The sequence below is a fragment of the Colius striatus genome, chromosome 9, assembly GCF_028858725.1.
Source record: "Colius striatus isolate bColStr4 chromosome 9, bColStr4.1.hap1, whole genome shotgun sequence".
Classification (NCBI taxonomy): domain Eukaryota; kingdom Metazoa; phylum Chordata; class Aves; order Coliiformes; family Coliidae; genus Colius; species Colius striatus.
The window spans coordinates 23173115-23196600 of NC_084767.1; the positions used below are offsets into that span (position 1 = coordinate 23173115).

Below are 23486 nucleotides of genomic sequence, written 5' to 3' on the forward strand. Positions count from 1 at the left end.
GTCATTCTTTAGTGCTTCTGCTTAGTGGCAGAGGTCTTGCAAGCATTTCATTTTTTTAAAGCTTAACCAATGAAATATTCACATAATTGGTCCTGAAATGATGTACATAGGAGTGGAGGGAATAAGTGACTTTTTAACATGTTTCCATGAAGAGAAGCCAGATTCTTGGCATTGTGTTTTCCATTGTAAGGGGGGGAGGGGGAGAAAAAAAAGAGAGAATCTGTGTTCATGAGACAACTGACTACTGTGTCACAATACACGTGTCATTTGAAATATAAAATAGAGGCTTTTACAGCTGCTCCAGTTTCACCTTCTGTCTCTCCAGTCTGCCCTGCCCCCTTGATTGTGGTACACATTCAGCTGCTGAATGGGTTTGTCATGTGGCCAGATCCCCAGTTTTATCTTCCTCATATAGCCAAATAACTTCATCCCTGTGGCAATTTGCTTGAATAAAGATTGTGATTAATGCAGTTGAGCCTGGGGATACAGTGTGAAAATCAGCAGTTGCTTCAGTGAGCAATTATGCAGTGAAACAGCTCTCAGATCGAGGAAAAGGTGGCTATGCTTGCATAGCTGGATGAAAACCCTCATCCCTGGAATTCCCTGTGTAATACGAAGCTTTCACAATAGAGAGCTCTTTGATTACAGATGTGTGTGGTATTTCAAATAGTTTTTACTGAAGGACAGTTTTGTCCTACTGGAAATTTAAAGCACTAACCTTTGCAGAATGACATGCATAAAAATGAGATTAGGAAGCTGCAACATTTTATGGTAGGAATCCAGCCTAATGCACGTAAGAGACTGGATGGTTTTATGGGTTGCATCAAAAGCACTACTCTACATCTTCTAAAGGGTATTGTGTGTGGTTCATATGCAGGAGTACTATGTGCCTTCTTATGTGGAATTTTGAACGTGTCTGAAAATGAGTCTGAGTGCATTGATAATTTGCCCTAGAAAGCTGTGAATAATGCAACGATTTCACAAATACAGAGTTTCAGAGAAAATAAATAAACCACATACTAAAATCCTCTCCAATTAAAGCTTCCATGCAGTTGCAATGATTTGTTTTTATAAAATTGCTGTGATGTTTCATGAAAACAGTTTCCAGCTCCATCTGTCTGGTTGTAGAGAATTATTTAGGTATTCACTGGCATATGTTTTATATGGTTTTAGGGATGGGATTGGGGCTGCAAGTAAACATAGCTCAGCCATTGATTGCACACCTTGCACTTTAGCATCATTGTGCTTTGACATGCCTGTTCGGACATAGCAGGAGCCATTGCTCTGAGCTTCAGAGCTGTGGTCCAGGCTGCCAGTCTTTCTGCTGCAGGGACCTCCTTTGGAAGGTACATATGGGAGTTAAGAAATTCCCTCGTTAAAAAACTGCATGTGTCATTATACTGAGCTCCTTCTTTAAGCAAGTCCTTTCTTTGTTTTCAGTGTCATCAGCTTAGATAGTGTCTTGTGGCGTTATCATATATATGGTTACTTAGAAATATAAAGTGGTATTTTGTGGGCATGGAAGACTTCTCCACTTTGACAGATTGCAGTAGATCGGTATTCAAACAATATTCAGATCTCCCTTAATTCCTCATTACAAATAGCCCTGTGCTGCTTTACAAACTTCAAAAACATTTTTTAAAAAATACCTGGTACAGTGCTGTCCAAGACAAAAGATGCATCCTAGTTTGATCCCAAATTTGTATTATTTGGGAGATGACCATGAGTCTGATGTTACGTTTCTGGATCTTCAGATTTGATTTGAAATGCTTAGTGCAGACTGGGAATGCAGGGCATTCTTTTAAATTGAGGGGGTTATTAGAGTAGGTATTTAATGATAAATAGTTTCAAACTCAAGCAGAAAAAAAATGAATGCAGGAGGATGTGCAAGGAACTGGTGCATATTCCAGAAAACAAGCATGCAGCTTGTTTGGCTGTGCTGCCATTCAGCAGGATCTTGACCAGCAGACATCTCAATTGGACAGAGAGGAACCTCATGAGGTTCAACAAGGACGAGTGCAGAGTCCTGCACCTGGGGAGGAACAACCCCATCCACCAGTACAGGCTGGGAGTCGAACTGCTGAAGAGCAGCTCTGCAGAGAGAGACCTGGGAGTCCTGATTGATAGGAAGCTAACCATGAGCCAGCAATGTGCCCTTGTGGCCAAGAAGGCCAATGGCGTCCTGGGATGCATCAAGAATAGTGTAGCCAGCAGGTCAAATGAGATTCTACTCCTTTTCTGCTCTGCCCTGGTGAGGCCCCATCTGGAGTCCTGTGTCTAGTTCTGGGCTCCTCAGCTCAAGAGGGACAGAGAACTTCTGGAGAGAGTCCAGTGCAGGGCCACCAAGATGATCAGGGGACTGGAACATCTTTCATATGAGGACAGCTGCAGGAGCTGGGGCTGTTTAGTCTGGAGGAGACTGAGGGGAGATCTTATTGATATTTATCAATATCTAAAGGGTGGGTGTCAGGAGGATGGGACATCCCTTTTTTCTATTGTATCTAGCAACAGGACAAGGGGTAATGGGATGAAGCTGGAACACAAAAAGTTCCATTCAAATGTAAGAAAAAACTATTTCAGTGATCAGGTGAGGGAGCCCTGGCACAGGCTGCCCAGGGAGGGTGTGGAGTCTCCTTCCTTGGAGGTCTTCAAGACCCACCTGGACACCTTCCTGTGCAACCTGATCTAGGTGGACCTGCTTCTGCAGGGTGGTTGAACTAGATGGTGTCTAAAGGTCCCTTCCAACCCTACCATTCAGAATTTAGAATTCAGACTTGAATTAGTGGTATGCTGGTTGACTGCAGCACTGTTTTTCCAGTCTGACAGACTGTGGTGAATTGGTACGGCATGTCAAGATTTGAATTTAATACCATGAGTAAAAATACATTATCTTTGTACTCAGTTCCATACACAGTGTTTATGGGGAAGACAAGGAGCAGGTGTACAACCTAGTCATCTTCCGTGGATTCATATAGAAGAGAGCAATTGGATAACTGTATATGGTATTTGTTCAATATGGTATGCTTCTCAGAGCTGCTTCCACAAACAAAGTCACTAGTGACATTGAAGTGGCTCTCAAGAATAAATCTCCTGGTGCTCACATTTGTGATTTTTATGTATATACATTGATGTATTACATCAATAGATTTTTTTTTCCTGAATCTCTACTTAAGCTTTTTACTTCACCTTGTCTGTATCTTCTTTTATGCCTCTGAGGACTGTTTGAAGATATAGAGAGAGCTGAAAGGCATCCTGTTGACTAGAAGGCATAATGATTTGGCTCTTAAATGGATTAAGTTTGTTGTATTTTATAATTAGCTGTGTGAATTTTCAGTGTTTAAGAAGAGGACATAGAAAATGGAAATTATGCAGAACTTTCACTCTTTTGATCACATATATTCTGCATTTCCATCACTGAAGCTTTAAAGTCCCTGTCTGGAAGGCTATATATTAATTAATCTTATTTAAGACATAATTATGAAGTATATACAATTGATTGACAATGTGTAGAAATAATGACCTGGTTAATAGAAACTAAGTTCCTGAGAGCTAAGACTGGTTTCCTTTAGAAGTTTTATGCTTAATTTTTATTATTATTTCCAGGTTCACTAATGATATATATTTCTCTGCTGCTTGATCTTCAAAGGCAAAATTGAAATCCAGTTTGAGAGCAAGATAACGAAAATCTGTACATAGGTGCTTTTTTCATGTGCAATTAACAACTAGAGATATTACAGTCTTAGTTGTTGCATGTTTGGTACTGCCAAGCTGTTAATAATAGGGTAGATTTATAAAGAAAATGAAATAAACCCAAAACCTCCACAGAACCAAAAGGAAGAAAACCACAAACAACCCCCTAAGGTTATTTTTTTTTTTAATTAAACATGAAGTATGTTTAAACATGCTCAAATATTGCATATAGCTGAGCTATTGAGTGAACTTGGTTTGAAAGGGGCTGTAATGGTTGGGCTGGGGAAATGATGGGTCTAAGCCAGTTCATTTCCCTAAGGCTAGTAATTTTTGTGCAAATATTTTGAGGATCAGCATTTGCTGGCATGTGCTGACTTACTTGCTTAGAGAGCTGGTGTGGAAAGTAAGTCAGTTGTTCTTTCACCTACCATGTTTAAATGCATTAGTTTCGATAGTGTGTCAAGTTTTGAAGTAAATGTAGTTGGGAAATAAGGTTCAAATAGAAAATAATTTCTGTTTAAAAAAACAGGGATGAAGGAGTTTAGATTGTCTTAACAGACACACTTTATATATTTAGAGTCCGGTAGGTTCAGATGTGAGGTGCTTGGACAATACCAAGCATGGAGGCCTTGGGGTCTTTGTGTCTTAGGTGGGGAGATAAGAGTGGTTTTCCTTCCAGGAGTCTAAATGCAGCCCAACTACTTAGGCTAAGTTTGCAAATCCTGGCTTAGTCTTGGTCACACCAGAAATTCCAAATGTGATTTGTCGCTATCTGAAGTCTGTCATGAGACACAGCAGAACGCCTAAAATATACTGAACCCCAAAGGAGAGCAATGCCCATTCTGCCCTTGGATTGTGCTCTAACTCCTTATGAGGCCAGTGGAAAGGGAAGGTAGTGATGCAGCTGCACACCCTGCTTTGACGTCTTAGATTTGGTGCCAACACTTTGGTCTTCAAGAGCGCTCAATATTCCACATCTCTCTGAAATAATAGGATTGGAAGTAGAATGTGGCTGAAGGCTGTGACTGCTGTTTTTGTCTAAATCTCCAAATTAAGTGTTTCATTCATTGTGCGAGTGGCACAACATTCTCTGTTAGTTTAGTGCATCTCTACAGAGTTACCACCATTGTAGTTTTTTTGTCTAACGTGTCTAGTATTTTCCCCTAACTGTGGTTTGTGAATATAGAAGTATCATTTTCATAACATTACTTGCATGCTATAAGAACTGGGCTTCTCTTGAGGAAACGCTAATTCACACAAGAAATGTGTTTTAGTTCTAAACCATGATACTGTTTGAATGCAACTGTCCCATGTTTGCCTTTCTCAGAGATGCATTTCTCACCATTATATAAAACAAAAGTGACTGCCTTTTAACTGTATATGTCAAAACCAATTACACCTTAGCATGAGAATTAGTATTTGTAATGCGGTTGTTGACATTTTTCCACATTAGCCTTATTCTTAAAATATGTGATGTATCTTTCTTAAGTAATTTCTGTGCATATAAACTTAAATTCACAGTACTTCATTAATTTGCAAAAGATCTTAAGGACACTATTTTTCCACAAGTGAAGCCCTTTTCTGTTCTGTATTTTTTGCTTTTTCTCTTCTGTAATGAATTACTTTGTGTGACAGGTGGGAGATTCAAGAAAGAGATAGTAGTTGATGGACAAAGCTATCTGCTGCTGATTAGAGATGAAGGAGGCCCTCCAGAGGCACAGGTGAGCATTGCCTGTATAGAGCTTTACCAGCTGAACACCACGGCTTGCTTTCTATTAAAAAAAAAAAAAACAACCTTTCTTTTAAGAGAACTGACTTGGTTTTGTTCTTACCTGGGTCTTGCTCACCTTTCTGCAAGGGAAAAAGTATATGTCACCGTCAGGTGAAAAATATTCTGTTTAGAAATTATTGGGGATTTCAATTGCGTTGTGAAACTGTATATAATAAAGATATGTGGCTAGCTTATATTAAGTGTCTAACCAGTATTCTTCTAGTGACCATAAAATTGCATGCTCTTAAGATTTCTTCTGAGAATCTCTAAATTTTTGAAATACAAAGTAGATGTATTTCAGCAACATACATACTTCTGTACAAATATTTGCATTCCCTATTACTTCCACTATTTGCTCCCTGTGCTGTTTAAGACACAACTTTCCAAGTTCCAGTTCAGCACTGCCGAGTTTGTGGATTTCTGGCTTGATGTCTTTATACAGCATGTTACCTCTGTCATGGTTTTGCCCAGCCAGCAATGAAGCACCATGACAGTCTCTTGCTCACTGCCCCCCATCCCCCACCCTCCCTCCTTAGGATGGCAGAGACCCCAGTGAAATGGGAGGAAAAAAGATAACCAAGGATGTTGTAGATTGAGACAAGGGCAGGGAGGGCTCACCGCCAGCTATGGTTCTGAGCAAAATGGACTCCACTACTCGACTTTGAGAGGAAAGTAAGGAAAATTTCTTCTACTACCTACAAGAAACAGAACAGAACAAAACAAAGCAAAAAGAGACCAGGATGATGAGAAAAACACAACCAGCACTTTAATATCTCTCTCTCCCATCCCCCAATGAGCTCAGCTCACTGCTTCCAATATCTCTATCTCTTCCTACTTCAAGGGCAAAGAGGGGACAGAGAATGGAGGATGTGGTCAGTCTCACAGATAGTCTCTGCCATTTCTCTCTTCTCAGAGGAATCCCTCTCACGGGACACAGTACTTAATGAACATCTCTGATGTGGATTCTTCCCAGCAATTCCAACTTCTGCAAATATAGGGTCCCTCCCACGGGACATGGCCTCCTCTGAGCATAGTCTTAATGAACTTCTTTGGCGTGAGTTCTTCCCAACAGCTATAGCTTCTGTGAATGTGGAGTCGCTCACATGGGACATGCTTCCTCTGGGCATAGTCACTGCCCCTGGCACAGGGTCTTTAAAGAAGTACAAACAAATCTCTACTACACCACTCTGCTCCACAGGATGCAGGGGAGTCTCTGCTCTAGCACACTTCCTCCTCTCTTCCCTCACTGACCTTGGGTTCTTCTCTGTCACAACTCCTTGCACCACCACCAGCTGGAAAAGAAGGAAGGACAGAACAAGAAGGAGCAGGAAGAACCCTCCTCTTCCAGCTTCTTAAAAAGTGATTGTGGAGGTGCCTAGTTGGCTCAGCCCCAGAAGTGGATCTGACTCAGAGCTGGAGAAAGTTTCAAGCAACTTTTTGCAGCCCCTTCCCCATTACCAGAAGCAGCTCCATGTCAAACCATGACATACCTTCTTGTCTCATAGAAAAGTGACTCATCACAATTTGAGAAGACATTTGTGGTTTAGTGTACTTAACTCTCTTACTCTGTTTTGAGTGATGTGAAACATTTGCTTATGTGATGTTTAAATCACCATAGACCCTGCCCACTTGGCTGCAGACAGTATCCTTGGCTGCAGGTAATCCTTGTTTCCCCTCTGCTTCTCATTACTTGGGCACTAGTGGGGTTTCTCAAGTGTGTTGGCTGCAGCTGGCCTTGCTTTGCTTAGCTCTTCGGTAGTAGATCAGTTTCAAAAAGAAGAAGAAAAAAAAAACTAGCAGCAGGAACTGTGCTATCTCCAAACAGCTGAACGGGAGTGGTGCCAGCCAGCAGCAGCTTGTGTTTCAATGCTCCACTATTGCTCTTAGCTGTAGGAGGATTAGAGCATGGGGGAAGGTGCCCAGACAAAGAAGAAAAAGGATGTCAAGGAAATGGAGTCCAAGAGAGACATCCTGGAAGGAAGTTAAAAGAAAAACAAAACAAAAAAAAAATAGTGTTGCTGGCATGTGAGGCAGGAGCCTAAAAGAAGCCTCTGTTTGAGGCTGTGAATAATTTGACTGGACTACACAGCAGTTTCCAGGCCCTGATGCTTAGAGAACATACTCTCACACAAAAACATAAATACTGGAGTTGTAAAGGTACACAGAGCAAGCTAAATATTTTTCTACCTGAAGAATTGGTTTCACAGAGTTAATTTGACCTAACTGCAAACTAATGAACAGACAGAGTGTTGTGGTTTTGATCTCTGTTAGGTAAGTTTGTATGTTGTAATGACCATTGTGGCCGAGATTTGTTCTTCAGCAAGTCATGAGGATGGAAAGGTTTAAGGTGTTAGCACCTCTCAGAAGATATGTTTCACGTGTAAAGTCTCTTTGGATATTTTGGGGTATAATTTCATGTCACATGTCTATAAAAGGTCTTTAATCTGTATATTAGTTCCTAGAATAAAAAGCCTGATTATTTAGAATTATATAAAGAAAATGGAATACTATTGGAAGAAAGAATTGGATATTTTAGCCTCAAAGTTCTGCTTTTTGCAACACTACATTATGTTTTTGTGGATAATTGGGATAGAATTACAACTCCAATGTACAGTGAGCCTAACTGCAGTCTTAGCAGCACTGAGTCGGGAGGGAGTTCCCCAGGCGATGGCTCCCTTGCTTCATTGCAAAGGCAGCAGCTCAGGAGTCAGTCTACTGTCTCCTTTTTGGCAGGAAGGGAGGGAAAACAAAGTCGACCCAAAGATTAACTTTCTGGATCTGTCTCTAATGTAAAAATGTAAAAAATTATAATAACAATTAAAAAGCTCATTTCATAGAATGAGAGGGTGATGAAGTGCACTAGCTGATGCTGCTTTAGTTTGTGAATACTGACCATTTCTTTTGCTCATGAGGTTTGATTTTAACCTTGTTGGGATCTATTGGAGATGTAGTGGCCTCCTATTGTAAAACCCAATTAAGATAGTAACTACACTATAACAAGCTGTCACATGCTAATTATTTTTGCAATTTGGAACGGTTTTTTTATGTAATTTGGTTTTGTTTAGGCTTATCTTGTACTAACAGATCTACTCAATCACAATAGTAAGTCTCAAGATGGATTTCTATATCAGCAGCTGACTGATCCTCCTTGTTTCAACCCATTCCCTGCCCAGTAGTGTGGATAAGTCATCCTGGGTTTCCAGATCTTATGTGTGTGTTCCAAAATTCCGTTGTTTTTTACTATTATGGGTCTGATATCCACAAATCTTGAACTTATTCTGATATAAAAAAATAAATATGAAATTACTGGAAATATTTTGTGTCAAGAAGAACTGCATTGAATATGTACCTTCTGAATTTGTTTTAATAAACTTCATTAGAAGGCTGCTGCTACATACTGGTAAAACACTATGAAAAATTAGAGGGGCAGTTAGCTTCCAAAGAGATGCTTTAAGGATGTTGTAGCTGTAAGGAAGAATTCTTGTCATGATGCTACTGAGTCTTCTCAGTGAGAACCATTTTATAGTAAGATGCCAAACCAAGTCCACAGTAAGGACACTGTCTCCAGTTCCTTTGGTTAGATCTTCTGGTTTGAATAGTTGAAATTGAACAGCATGGTAGCTGACCTTATTCTGACAGTAACTATGCTGTGTGTAAACAGTCATGCTGTTACCATCTAGAAGATTTTCTTCACGAGTGTCTTGAAAGCCTCAAAACATTTTTGGCTATTTTTACACTGTAACTGTAAGATATGAGATCATGTTTGGTTTGAAGTACAGTACAGTAATGAATATGCATATTAAATTTTCAGCTAATTTGCTGTATGAAAAACAGACAAGAAGTACTACTATCTCCTGATTCTGAAAAAGGAAAATTTAATGAGCTCAGAAGCTTGAATATGTAAAGAGCTTTCCAGATTCATCCTGTCAGCTTTTTTCTTCCCTTTGTGTGTGTCATATTGGGATGCCTTGCTAAAAGCTCAGATCATGTGAATCTACAAACTAGCAACCGTAGCAGTTTAAATACTGCAAAAGCAAAAACAGAACTGCAAGAGTTGATAGCACTGAAGGAAGTGCTTGCAAAGCTAGGCTAGTGATGTAAAACTCCGCAAAACTTTTCCTAAATGACTCTCCTTGCAGCTCTCTGTATGTTCAGTGTGTCCTCAACCTACCTGGCGTGTTGTAGTAATAATAAAATAGAAAGTATTCATACCAATGGCTGAAACTTGTTTCCATTGTTCTAAATTTGAGTAGGAATGGAGTCACTTAGGGAAAAATAAAGGCAGTGAGGTAAGCTTAACTTCAGTCTTTTTTTGATGTCATGTATGTGTTTGCTGTGACGTTAAACGTTAAACAATCTTATTTCACTTGTGAACTAAAGCTTTTTCACTTGCATAGTCACTTAAGGAGCACCTTGCCTTGGCCTGGGTATTTGCATGTCTTGTAGCAGATCACTGATGCTGAGAGAGCATTGTTTGTTTTCACACTGAAAGCTGAATGAGACATCCAGTACTGTTTGAGTGCCTCTATAGTGAAGAATTGAAAATCAGGAATTAAGGGTTTTTTGGACATTGGTCAAAGTGTGAGAATCACTAGCAATGCTTGTAAAACCCCAACTGTAATACCTGGCATTAACAGAAACATTGGTGGGCATGCATGTAAATCACAGGGTGGGGAAATAGCACACTAAATGGAACACCAAGTCAAGTGCCTAGAGGTAAGTGTTACTCATTTAAAATTCATTAATTCAGAAATCGGAGACTGTGATGTTTTCTTTTTCTGTGAATCAAAACCAGTGTGCACTGATGATAGTTGTGCTTATAATATCATATACTAGTGAAGAAAAGATGCAGTTGTGAATGTGGGGAAAAGCCTTTGTGTATGGCAGATCTCCATCACTTGCAGAGTGAAACACATACCACTTTTAAGGCTTTGTTTGTAGTCACAAAGTCCTATGCGTAAATTTCTCCAAGTAAGGTAAGAATGTTTCTCTTTTGCTTCTTCATTGCTTTTCTCATAGTATGTCTTTTCCATTTTTATTCTGCAGTTTGCTATGTGGGTGGATGCTGTTATATTTGTCTTCAGCTTGGAAGATGAAATTAGCTTCCAGACTGTTTACCACTACTACAGCCGCATGGCTAACTATCGTAACACTAGTGAAATCCCAATGGTACTCGTGGGAACCCAAGGTAAGTGCAGTCTTGATTTACAAGCATATTTCTGTGACCAAATATACTGTTCCGAGCTGGCAAAGCCATGTCCTTTCATCTGCCCTCTTTTGCATCAGCACTGCCACTCACCTGATGATGAGAGCTTGTGGATACACTGCCAGTTAATCAGCAGGGTGGTAGTCTGCCGTCTGGGCTTCCTCAGTTGGCTTGCTACAGGGCTGCAGCATTGTGAGGACTGGTTTGAGATGAGACCTTGAAGCACTCCTGGGGAAGGGAGTGTAGGACTTGAGCAACAGTGACGTACAAGAATATTTTAAAAAATATTTTCAGTGCTTGCTAGCCATGATGGAGTGAATTTCTCAATCAACAGGGAGACGCTAATGCTGAATTTGGGCAGGTGAACCAGTTGTGTGATGAAGTTCTGGAGGCAAACCAGTTTCCATGAGTTTGGCAGTCTAGAAGTGATCAGTACCGTAGCATTCCTAAGAGGCAGAAATACAAGAGATTGAAAACCTCCAGCAGTGTGTTAAGCTAAGCTACACCATGTCCTTGTGCAGTATCTTAGGAAGACCACTCTTTAAATCAAAAAGCAATGCAACTTTTCGCCACCTGAAACACACACCCCACGCACTCCCCCCATGCCCCTTGGGGAGCAGCAGCTAGCCACAGCTTTCCTATGGGGAAGTGTCACAAGGGAAAGGTACCAGCAATAGTTCAGGTTTTTTTCCTGCATCTGAGATGTCTTTTGGGTATTCCCTGCCTTGTTTTGCCAGTACATCATATGAATGTCTCACTAGTTTCCAGTATTCTGGTTGGTTTGCTGCATGGAGTACACGTACAAGAGTTCAGGCCACTCTGCAGCTAGCCATGTGGATGTCCTTCCTATGATACAATTCTTAACAAAAATAAGGAGTTTTCACGTGGATTCTGGATATCAGACTTCTTACTTAGAGCTGCTGTTTTGGAAATGTAGCACACGTTTTTGTGCGTTCCTTCCAACAGAAACATTTCCTTCTGAGTATATCACCACCTTACTGTGCTGTATTAGAGTTGCTTTTGTAGGCTTGATTCTTGGGCATCTTCCTTTTTAGTATATGCCACTGGTTTTAGTGAAGTTGAAGCTTTTCACTGCTTTCTCAGTTTATTCTTTTGTCAGCTTTCTGGTCAGAGAGCAGCTTGTCCCCTGCCTGCCTGAAGAGCTGGACCACCAGTTTTGCCACGTGAAAGCAACAGAGCGTGGGCAGCATAGAAGGAGGAATTGCAACCAGACTATAGAGTGGAAAGAGATGATACTAAAAAATGAAGAGGGAAGTAGGCACACAAAAAGTCCTAGGATAGCAGAAACTACAGCCAAAAAGCAGAAATTATCTGCTTTGAAGGGCTGTGCTGTCAGCTTAAAAGTGGAGTTGAAAAAGAAGGGGGGGAAACATCTCCCTGTGGTGTTTTTCTTTCTGCACTTCTGACACTTTGAGGCGTGGTTTTCCATCTCATTTCTGTTAGACCAGAAAAGAATTTGGTTTTCCAAAGTTCATTTTCTCCTGCAGCACTGATGCAAAGGGGATTTGTGACCTTTTAAAGACACTGTGAATTCTGTGAGGAAGCATCAGAAAAAAAAAATACATCTTTTTTACTACATCAACTGCTGTGAAATTAAACATGTGAAATATACTTGTTAAAAATATAGTTGAAATATACCTATTTGACATCCAGCTTGTTGGTTTTTATTTGTATTCTTGAAATGAGCCATGGAATGAAATCTCTTCCAAAATGTTTGCACTTGCCTGATGCTTCCAGACCTCCTGCTCTACCTCATTGTTCTTTGGTGAGTCAGGCTGTCTTGCTGAATTTGGTTCAGAAGTCAAAACTTTCGGAAGTCATGATTTTGCTTATCAGTTCCTTTCTGGCTAAATGTTTTCAGCACCCTCTGGTGAGAAAAAGAACGTGTTATTAACTTTCCAAATAACTGTTCTTGTTTTATTAATTAGATCTCCTGAGAACGTAATGGCATCAGTTGAGGTGGTCACATCACACTCAGAATTGAGCCTCAAATACAGCATTGTAATAGTCACTGACTTCATACATTCAAGTGATGATTTTTTCCCCAAAGAATGAATGTGGTTTTGGTGTTATGGAAAGCGGCAGATGTTTAGGAAAACCTTTTGAGCAGCTCTGAATGCTGAAATCTCTGCCTGTTGTCATGGCAAGGTGGTAGCTGCAGAGTTTTGTAGAATAGGTTGTACTGCTATCTCATGACCTTTTTTGCCAGAGCTAGGAATTACCATGATACTTCTTGGGGGGGGGGGGGGGGGGAAGATGCTTTTTAAGATTTATGTGTAGCATTATCGCTTTATAAATCGTCTCTATGATAGAGTAACTTCTCCATGTGTTAGGCAGGTTGTTGGTGTTTTTTTCTGATGCAAGTTTTTTTTGTTTCCTATGGATAAATTCTAAAAAATTAGCTCTTGCAGAGAGGAATGGAGTAGTATTACTTGCTTACCAAAATATAGTTTTTATTGGCTATGCATTATGTTCACACAGTATCCCTTTACATTAAGGTTTGAGACTCAAAGTCAGTTCCTGGATCCAGTCTTTGTCTGTGACATGAAGGTCAAGTCAGCAACAATCAATCTATTTCACATTAAACTACCTTGACAGGGGCATAGCTTGTGCCATGGGTTCAGGACTGGGGTTTAGCACAACACTCATTTTGCTTCCAGCCTGGCTTTGCTAAGACACTCATGGCTCTCTACCTAAGCAAATGCAGAGTGAACCAGCTTAAAAAATGGGAAGGACCATGTGCTTTTTTAAAAGCCTATATGAGGAACTGAGGGAAGAGCTAGACAATTTTAGCAACATAGTAACTGTGGTCCTATACAACTTTGTTATTTCATGTCTACTGATATGATTTTTTTTTCCTCTTCCCTCAAGTTGTTTTAATATTGACTGGGTTGTTTTGGGGATTTTTTTTGGAGGGGAGGGATGGGTTGGTTGGTTTGGGGGTTTTGTGGCTTTGGGTGTTTTTCTTTTTTTGTTTGGTTTTTAGTTAGTTGGTTCATTTTTATCTTTAGAAAAACACTTATCATGCAAACCCAACACTTTCCCTGTATGTTGCAGTGATGCCTGGTACCATTTCTCTCCTCATCTCGTTATTGTTTCTCTGCCAAAAATATTCTTGTCCTTACAAACATACCATGTTTTGTGTTTTGTGCTCTACAGGTGAAGGTTACCTACCACTTTTCCTAAGTATTTTACATCAGACCTCATGTTCTTTCATGCTGTTGTGTATTTTTTGTAGCTAGTGACCTAAATATATTAAGGTAACCAAAAAGCATCTTGGTTTTTCCTGGTTTCCACATTCTGCGTGCTGCTGTTATTAGCAGGAAAGAGTAAAATGGAGTGATGTGCCTCTCTCCTGAAAATTCTAAAAATCTTCATGGGTTGTACTTAAACTCACTGCCTGGGTATTAGTAATCAAAAGACGATGAATTCAAATTGTATTTAAATATGTGGGGTTTTTTTCTCCTGCTGTTGCTGTAGATGCTATAAGCTCCAGTAATCCACGTGTCATAGATGATGCCAGAGCGAGGAAGTTATCAAATGACCTCAAGAGATGCACTTACTACGAAACCTGTGCTACTTACGGACTCAATGTGGAGAGAGTCTTCCAAGATGGTAAAAATTACTTCTTTCATCCAACCTATCACACATTACTGTATCTGTTTTTTAAAATAATCACCAATGTCTGTTAGCAGAGGTACTTGCCTGTTTTGCAATTATTCATTAATGTTTAGATAAAGGAAATGCTTGTTTTTATGGAGTTGTTTTATTATATTGATGTGTTTCTTGTGCTGATTGCAGCACCTTTAGTTTTAAGCATCTTAAGCTGATTTTAGTCTTACTTATTTTTCAATTTTGTTCAGTGCTCATTTTATTTTAGAAAAGCTTTCTTTGTTTTGATTTCATACTTATGGAGACATTGAGAGATTATTTGTGCAAAGCAGTTTGAAATTGTCTTGCAATTTTGAGAAAGTGAGGATAAATTGAGAGAACTAGTAGGAGCAGGATAATTGTGAGAAGTGACTCATGGAGTGTTAGAAGTTGACAGTCTCGTGTAGGGGTGTAAAAGTAAAACTGGCAGCTTAAGGGTGGTTTAAAATATACGTAGCAGAAATGTTCTAATTAGCCTTGTAGGAGGTACTTGGGATGATGGTCTGTGACCTCAAAAAGGAAAAGCGCTTTCTCACCATCTGTAACTATTTTTGATTCAGTTATCTCTTGGAAGAGCTGCTGTGGCTGAGGAAGGGATGCTGCACTTGGCCATTGCTGTATGAGATAGGCTTTGTGCACCCTCTAGTGGAAGTTGTGCCCGGTGGCCTGGGCCTTTGCTGTCTTCTGACCGTGGTTGTCTATTGGCCGAACACTTTGGAACTTTGTAACAGTACTTCATGTTAAAAACCTTCCTAATTATGTTCAAATACTTCTCAGAACTCCTTAGTTCTGTGGATTTTATTTTGTTGCCAGTTTTTCATTGCAAAGTTCTGCATCATCTATGGTTGTGTGAGACAGCATCACATCAGCTACCTATCAGACATGTCCAAAGGTAGCTAAAATTAAAAATAGAAGGCAAAACGTTCTAATTTTTAAATGGAAAATACTGATGTGCACTGCACTAGGTTTAATTCCAAATAAGAGTTTTGTTACCCATTCTATTGGTAGGATTTTAGAGAAAAGCATTTGAAGTTGTATCTTCATGCTTTACTCAGTGTTTCCATTCGAACAAGTTGCAGAAATTACTGTTTTCATTGCCTAGATGTTCTATTTTGAATATAGTTAGATTTTTAATTATATATATTCCAAATCATGGCGTTTGTGGATCTTTGGTCTGCTTTTTTCTTCATTCTCAGGAATCTATTGAGAGAGAAGCCTTTTGGCACAAAGCTAGTGCAATAAATTTGTAAGCTTTCAGGAAGCTTATTTGCGTCTCAGATGAATTTCAATAGTAAGTAGAAATAATTGCGAAAGATCTTGTGTTTGTCAAGGTTTTGTTTTACCTACATGGCAGTCAACCAGATATTTAATATTTGTCAACTAATAGGATTAGAAATGCTTCTGTATAAATGTATTATAGTTGCCAAACATGTCTGGGACCAAATCCAATTCCTGATAATTTTTGCTGTTTAAGTCAGTAGGGAACAAAGCAACTTCTTAATCCCCTCAAATGAGGGGGTATGAATGAACAGTGCAAATTGTTAATAGGGAGTGCTTGATTAAAAATGACACTTGGTTTGTGCAATTCTAGGATGTCCAGGTTGAATATAGGCTTAACAGTGTTCTTTAGTGGCTTCTTCAGACAGTTCGTATAATATATACACAGACCTTTGAAAGATAAGGAGCAGAAGTTTGAAGAAAACACCTGAATTATCTTTCCTTTAGGAAAAGGATGTGAAATATCATTGTAATTCATGTACATTAGGATGTACTGGCATGATGTATTGGGAGATGGGTGGTATGTTGGGGAGGTCTGAGCACTGTAGGTGCTGGCTATATCACCATTGCTGTAATGACTATTAGTGCTTGTGAAAGCCTGTGACTAATGACAATAGCTTTGCTTTTTCAGCAAAAAATAGGTTACTGCTTGTCTGAAATGGTATTCAATAGGAGATAAAAGCTTGTGTGATGCACTATGTTAATTCTATGTACATCAGTTTTGTTCCAACTTCTTTGTATGTGGATACACATGGAATATGAAATGTTTATAAAAACACCTGATGTAATTTAATAAAATTGCCCAGAATGACTCGTGACTTGACGTTGCTGACACATCAACTGTAGAACATTTTAGTGCTGTGTGAGTCTGTATGCAGCCAGTCTGTTACCTTACTGGCATCAGCTTCGTATCGCATCTTGTCTGAAGCTACTGTTAAACAGGAGTGGCTCTGCCTTTAGTGTAAGTTGAGGAACTGGATCCCCTTTTCAACAAGGGAGCCAAACATCTGCCTGATTACATGACTTGGACCCAATTCCCGTGGATTAAATGTATTACTTTATTTATTGAAACACAAGTAAATTCTGTAATACAACCTTTTGAGGAACTGCCTCTTTGGTCCCCCTCAAGGGACTTCTGAGCCCTGTTTGCTCAAATGCAAGCAGCACACAGCATTAGTTAATAACTTGTCTTTGTGTTCAGATCCTTTCTAGAATACAGAAAGCCTAGTTTGACTTGAAAAAAAAAACCACTGATATAAATATTGTCAATGAACAAGGAAAAAAGAGATAAGAGGAGGAGGGAAGGCTAAGTAGAGGTCTTCATGTAACATACTTTGAAGCTTTTATAATTTTGAGGAAGCTTTGAGTCAGTGCCAGCAACTTTCATAAATTAACTGTGGTTTTCAGCAAACTTGAAAGAGATACAAACCAATTATTGCATTTTATAAATAGATGAGTGGGTAAGACGGGGTTTTATTTTGTAATTGAGGGAAAATAGTTGTTGACAAGTTAGTAGCTGTATGCAAGATGTGGAGCTTTCATACCTAACAAAACTGCTTTCTGTGTGTAGAGATTGTTTTTAGACTTTGCTGACAGTTGGATGGGTGTACATTCTTGGGATTTAGGTATGGGACTTAATGACTATTTTTTATATTCCAGGGTAGGTAACACTTGGTGTTTAGATGCTCCAAGTGTTTACTCTGTAAGGATATTTCAATATGTTGATCAAAGTCCCTCAGCTTTTGCTTGTAAGACTGATGAATGCTTCCTTTAAAAAAAACCAAAAACAAACCAACCTAACAACAAAACTCAAAACAACAAACAAAAAACTTGCACCCATAGCAATCAACATTATTGTAAATCTTTAAATGTAGCTGTCACAGTGGATGCAGTAGGTGAGATTTGGTTTGGTTTAGTCATGTTAGCTTTGTTGCAACAACTATTTTAATCAAGTCAAACATGATGCAGTGACTTGGATCAGCTATAATTTCCATACACCTCCCTCTGGTTGTTACATATACCTCCACTTCTGTTTTTTGGGAACTTTGCATTGCCAGTGACTTGGTAAATCTGAAACTATCTATAAACTTCAGTTGTTCAAACCTGTTACCAGTCCAAGTTACAGCAGACTTTTCTTTAAAAACAGGTTCTGTTTTACAAGTTTTTTCTAGAATCTAGTTTCTTGTTTCTGTTTTCTGCCTTGATGCAATGTAGACCTACCTTTCAGAGAAAGAAATTGAAAATGGCATTGAAGGGTCATTTACTCCTTCATTGCACACAAATTTGAAATCAAAATTCTGGTTTTTTCCTCTGCAAGCATCAACTGAACTCTGTTAGTGGTCATCTGTTACAGCTGTTATATCTATTATAACTGTTTTCCTCACAGGTGAGTGGTAGAATAATTTCACTTGAATGATTATTATGATGAGAATGCTACTTTATTCTTTAGTTAAATTCAAATACGTTGCTTACAATACTTCACTACTTCCATTTATAATCTCACTATTGATTGCAACAGAATATAGAATGAAAGAAGCATTTAAGTTGGGAAATACCTAAAGATTGAGTCCATATGTTCATATTTTGTAATACGAACACAGCTTTACAATAATACTTCACTTTTGTCTAAAGAAACCATGAAGGCTGATGTGTAATTGATGTACATCTGTGTAATTTTTATTAACTGGTTATTAATGCTTTAAGAGGCTGGAAACTGTAATTTGCAAACCGTAGTTGTCAGGATGTTTATTCTTAGTCCTTTGGAATGCACATATGAACAATCACTTGTTTTCTGATACCATAATAATAATAATCCACAAATTAAATTGTTTAGATAGCGTGATAGAGCTTCTGGTTTCATAAGTGCTGTAAATGTTCAGACATCCTGTGATGTGCTCATCAGCTGATATGTGTCAAAGTTTGTAGTCTAAAGTCAGGCAGGATTTCAAACATCTTAAAGAGCTGTTTTTAACCTTCAGCATTGTCCTGCTTGAGTCTAATCTATGATGCTCTTTAAGGTCAAAGCTGCAAGATCAGGCCCTGAATTTTGGTCTGAAATAAAAAAAGAATTCTCGGTTCCAGAGGATTATCTTAATGTCTCCAATGATGGAGGATAATAAATTCTTTTTTAGCATTTGATATTTGGAATTAGGAATTGTCAGATAGGGGAAATACATTTTAAAAATAAGATTAAATGCTAATATGATCCATTTTACTTTAGATTTACTCGTTAAGAATTCATTTGGAATATTTTAATGCTTACCTGAATGGATTTTATCAATGACATTAGAAATGATTATTTTAATATTTCTTGTCGGTACAGTATTGTAATGATTGTATAATGCCCCAGGATGCCTTTTTAATGATTTTAGCCATATTCGATTAGCTTGATACGCCATTAATGCATAAGAATTGCTATTATTTTTTTTCATGATGTATTCATAATTGCCTGTCTTTCCTTGCTTTTTGTTCAGATTTTCCTTGACCCCTTTAACTGCATGCCATGCAATTCTCTGATGTTGCAGAGAAGGAAATGTTCCAGGATTTAGAGAATAAAATTCTTCTTTCAGTGTGACTTGCTTCACATAAGTGTGAAACAAAAAGATTTTAATATAATTTTGTGTTAGAGTTGAGTCTGTTACTGTGGCTTAGCAACTCACTGTGGTGACCAACTTACTTGTTAGTGTTCCAAGCAGAAGATACATCTTTCAGCATAAAATTTCAGTGTGGAGATGCTTTATATTGCTGTGACTTTAACTCTGAATGTATATGCCAAAATGATGAAAACCTACTGGTTAGTTGATAGTGTTATAACTTTTAAAATTCTTAATTTGGGGGAGATTAAAGCAATCTTAAGGTTTTGCAGTCTGACTCACTGGTGTAGTTACATGTATACATGTTTAAATATATTTTTGAGTGCCTATATGTATGTTACTGATGATCCTTTTTGGGAATGGATTTCTGCCGTGTCAAGGTATAGAGCCTCCCTGTGAAGATACTGTCAAATCACATCCTGTGAACATGCACTCAGCGTAAGATTTTTGGCACAACTTACTTGCCTTGGATCCAATGGATAGCATTACTGCTGTCATGTCTGTCTTAGGAAAAATGCATTGATTAGGGTTGGGGTTTGGTTTTTAGTACTTTGGCAAGGCAGAAGGTACTCAAATACACTGTTCTGTTGTGGATAAAATATTTGTATCTGTTACATGAGTCATCAGATTAACATGTTCTGCCTTGCATGGATGGCTGTAATGCACAAAGTTTGAAATAATGCACCAAATAGCAATAAACCTGTGAATATTGAGGCAGGAGTTACAGGTATATAATGGCAGAGGTGATTGCTGCCTCACCATTTTAACTTTTAGCTCCAGTGCTGTGCTGTTGACATTGGTTTTAGATGCTTTGTTGGCAACTTAAACTAATCTTTCATTATGGAGTATGTCTGTAAGCATTTACTAGAAATATTTTACTTCTAATTCAAAATAATCTATCCAAATACTGTTTCTAATGTTGTGTTGAACAACTGTGACTAAAAGGGGTACTTCCAAGTACAAATTCTCCATTATGGCATCGAAGCTGACAGAGTAATCTTTGTACCGCTGGATTGCAGAGAAGGGCTGTTACTTTCCATCAGTATTATCAAGTCAGCTTTTATAGATGTGTGTTCATGAGAAAACGTTAGTCACTTTAAAGTGACTTGGTCCTATGCAGTTGACAGCTGTAGCAAGAGGGTGCAATACTCATTCTTGAGCTAGTTGCGTCCGTAAGGCTGCTTCGATTTGGGAGAGAGAGGCAGGGGCAGCAGTGACCAAGAGGGGAGCAGAGCTGGGTAGCAGCTCCCCTGGCTCCTGGAATCTCTTTACTGTGGGTAAGGTGTGGCCGTGACCTTTTGGAGAGCATTTTTAGCCCAATGCTGCATCCCAACTCCTGTCCCCCGTGGATTAGTTAAGCTAGCCAAAGACAGTAGCCTAACTCCTCAGTGGTTTGGCCAGTCAAGGATGGGCTGGATTAGCCTCGTGCAACTGTGATGCGCCTCTCCGTGCTTCTACACTACTGGCAAACAGATCTCTTCAGTTGTCAGGTCCAAATATTTGTATTTTGCTTTTAATTTTACAGAAAGATATAACCGAGATGTAACTTTTGTCCGTAGGGCTAGGGATCAGCCTGGAGCCCCGAGGCGTCGGCCCCCCGTTCCCCGCAAGCACCGCGGGCTGTGTCCGGGGGTGTGACGGTACCGCCTGATGGTGCATTCCGGCGCCGAGGCCGCGCGGGGGGAAGCGGGCCCGCGCTCCGCCCTCCCCAGCGGCCGCCAGGGGGCGCCGGAGCCGCGGCGGCGGGGCGGGAGCGAGAGGCCGGGACCGGCAGGCGCGGCCGTCGCAGCCAGCGTCTGGGCGGCTGGGCAGGGCCTTCCCCAGCGCTTCGCCTCGCCGCCGGCACCTTTCCTCCCTCGAGTGGCCCTGGGGCGGCTGGCGTCCTCCAGGATGAGAGTTTGAGGCAATGACCATGGTAACGTCTTGTGAGCTGGCCGCAGAAGAGCTCGCCACTGCCTGTCTGTGGGTGCTGGCTCGGTGCCCTGCATGTTATGGGCACTGGGTGATCTGATGTTAAAAGGCTCTGGATTTGCCTCCCTCTGTGGACAGTGCTTGTGAGCTGGGGCCGTGCTGTCTGACCATCGTCCCTCCTGACACTCTGGGCAGTATTTCCAGACTTGCTCATTACTCTCAAACTTGAACATCAGTAACATTTAAGCTGTTAAAGTTCAAAAGTTCCATTTTTTTTTTTTCATTCACTGTGCAAGATTTCTTTTTTTTTTTAAGTTGCCTTGTGAGTTTCCTGGTTTAAACAAAATAATGAACAGAACCACCACAACCCTTTCACAATAGTAGGGCTGTAGGTCCACATGTAGTGGAACGGCGCTTTGCCATACCCTTTGCTTGCTGGATGCTGTGCTTCTCTGGTTTACTGTCCCTCTCAGGAACGTGCCATAGCTGACCACAGAAACAGTAATTGTTGACTTGAGTCAATTCTTTACTTAAATGCCACTGTGCGGTAGTCTTTTTTTATCCCCTATTTTGTATTGCTTGGGGAAGATATAGCATATTTTTTATTGGTGTTAATAACTCTTATAAAACTACCTTGAGATAATTTTCTTCAGAGCTTTGTAAACCTGAATAAAAATCTAAAAAAATTTAGTAATGAAAGTTTGTAGAAAAAAATATACAAATATATAAATTGATATGGGTTGTCTTATAAAGTCTATTTCTGCATACTTTTTATTCTAAACTTGAGTTTATTTCAGTATGAAATTTTGCCCTAAATGTGCCTGCCCTTAACTCTTTTGTGCCATTAATAAATGAAAAGATTTGGTTTGTGCCATTCTGGAAACAAGAATTTCACTCTATTAGTGGTTTTGTTATAACCGCTTTCCTTTACACAGACTATCTCCCTGGACCACTACACTTAGATGACGTGTTCTCTACCTGGTTTTGGCATCTTAAATCAGGCTTCATTTTTTTATGGGAGGGTCGTATATTAAGTGGTAGGCAGAAATCTTTCAATCAGTCAGTGAAATCAATCTCATATAGAAAGGCTTGAAATGAGCTCTACAAATTGAGTACTGCCTGGAGAAACAGCAAGAGTATGAAAAAGTCTTCATCCTGGGAAGCAGTTAGAGAGTGGAAAATTACAGCTATCTGCACAAGCAGTGTAACAAACTGCATCAGGAAAGAAGAGAAAGAAAACTGATGACATGGCTGCATCCATTTTTCTCATTTATGGAGTGACGGGATGAAGAGGTATAGTCCAGGGTATGGCAGGTAAAAAGTGCTGTCATTTGTACACAGTCATCAAGTGATGAAGTTATAATAAAAGTTCCAGGGAAGTTTAGTTTTTCAATATGGTAAATGTGTCATTCACTAGGTTACTTATAGAAAACAGCAGTCTTTGCAGAACTTTTTATGTGACTGTCCTGGTTTAGACCCATCACGGGGTAAAAGACCACGATTAAACTCAAGTACCAAAGACCTGAGGATTGCCAAAGGGCAGAGAGAGTTTAATTGCTGCTTATGGTCCAGGACAAAACAGCCCAGGCTACTCAGTTTGGGGAAAAAAACAATTTAATGCAACACCAAATAAAACATAACCATAAAACCCCAAAACATAACCAACACAAAACAACACAGAGTGGTACAATGATGAAGAGCACAACTAGCCCTTTAAGACCACCTTCTCCCCACCTCTTCCCAGACTCAGAGGCCCGATCCCCATGTTTTTACCTCCTCCCTCACTGAACGGCCCAGAGGGGCAGGGAGTGGGGGTTTCAGTCAGTCTATTCCTGATGGCTTCTGCCATTTGTCTCTCCTCAGGGCAGGTGGGCTCCGCACCAGTCCTCCCTGCTCCTCCATGGGGTACCTCACACACACAGCAGCCCTGCATGGGCTGCTCCCACATGCGTTCATCCCAAAGGCTGCAGCTCCTCTCTGCCTCTTGTGTGGGGCTGCTCTGTGGCCCGCAGGCTCCAGCACGGCCTGCGCCATGGCCACCTCCTCACACAGTCTCTCGCCTGTCTGGGCTCACTCACACGGAGCTGCTGGTGGCTCTCAGTCCTGCTATAGCCCTCCATGGATTGCAGGGGTAGAGCTGTGTTCTCGCTACGGGTTGCAGAGGAGTCTCTGGTCTGGTTCTCCTCCTTCCTTTCTCCTCTGACTGTGGGGTCCTCGTGGTCACCTCCATCTTGTACCACTCTTACACCTCCTCTCAAACACTTCAAATTCCCATTCCTAAACAGTGATGGCAGAGGTGCCATGTTGGCCCAGCCAGGCTGGAGGTGGGTCTGAACCCAAGAGCTGAGGGAGAGTCCAAAAACTC

General features: G+C 40.1%; 1 protein-coding gene across 7 annotated transcripts in view; it reads left to right on the forward strand.

Moving 5' to 3' along the window:
• Positions 1 to 23486, forward strand: part of AGAP1 (ArfGAP with GTPase domain, ankyrin repeat and PH domain 1) — a 402183-nt gene that overhangs the window by 146736 nt on the left and 231961 nt on the right. For all 7 annotated transcript variants that reach the window (XM_062003066.1, XM_062003067.1, XM_062003065.1 and 4 more), the window contains exons 4-6: positions 5326 to 5411; positions 10508 to 10649; positions 14169 to 14303. In XM_062003066.1, the coding sequence (XP_061859050.1) occupies positions 5326 to 5411; positions 10508 to 10649; positions 14169 to 14303 (363 nt within the window). The remainder of the gene's footprint in view (positions 1 to 5325; positions 5412 to 10507; positions 10650 to 14168; positions 14304 to 23486) is intronic.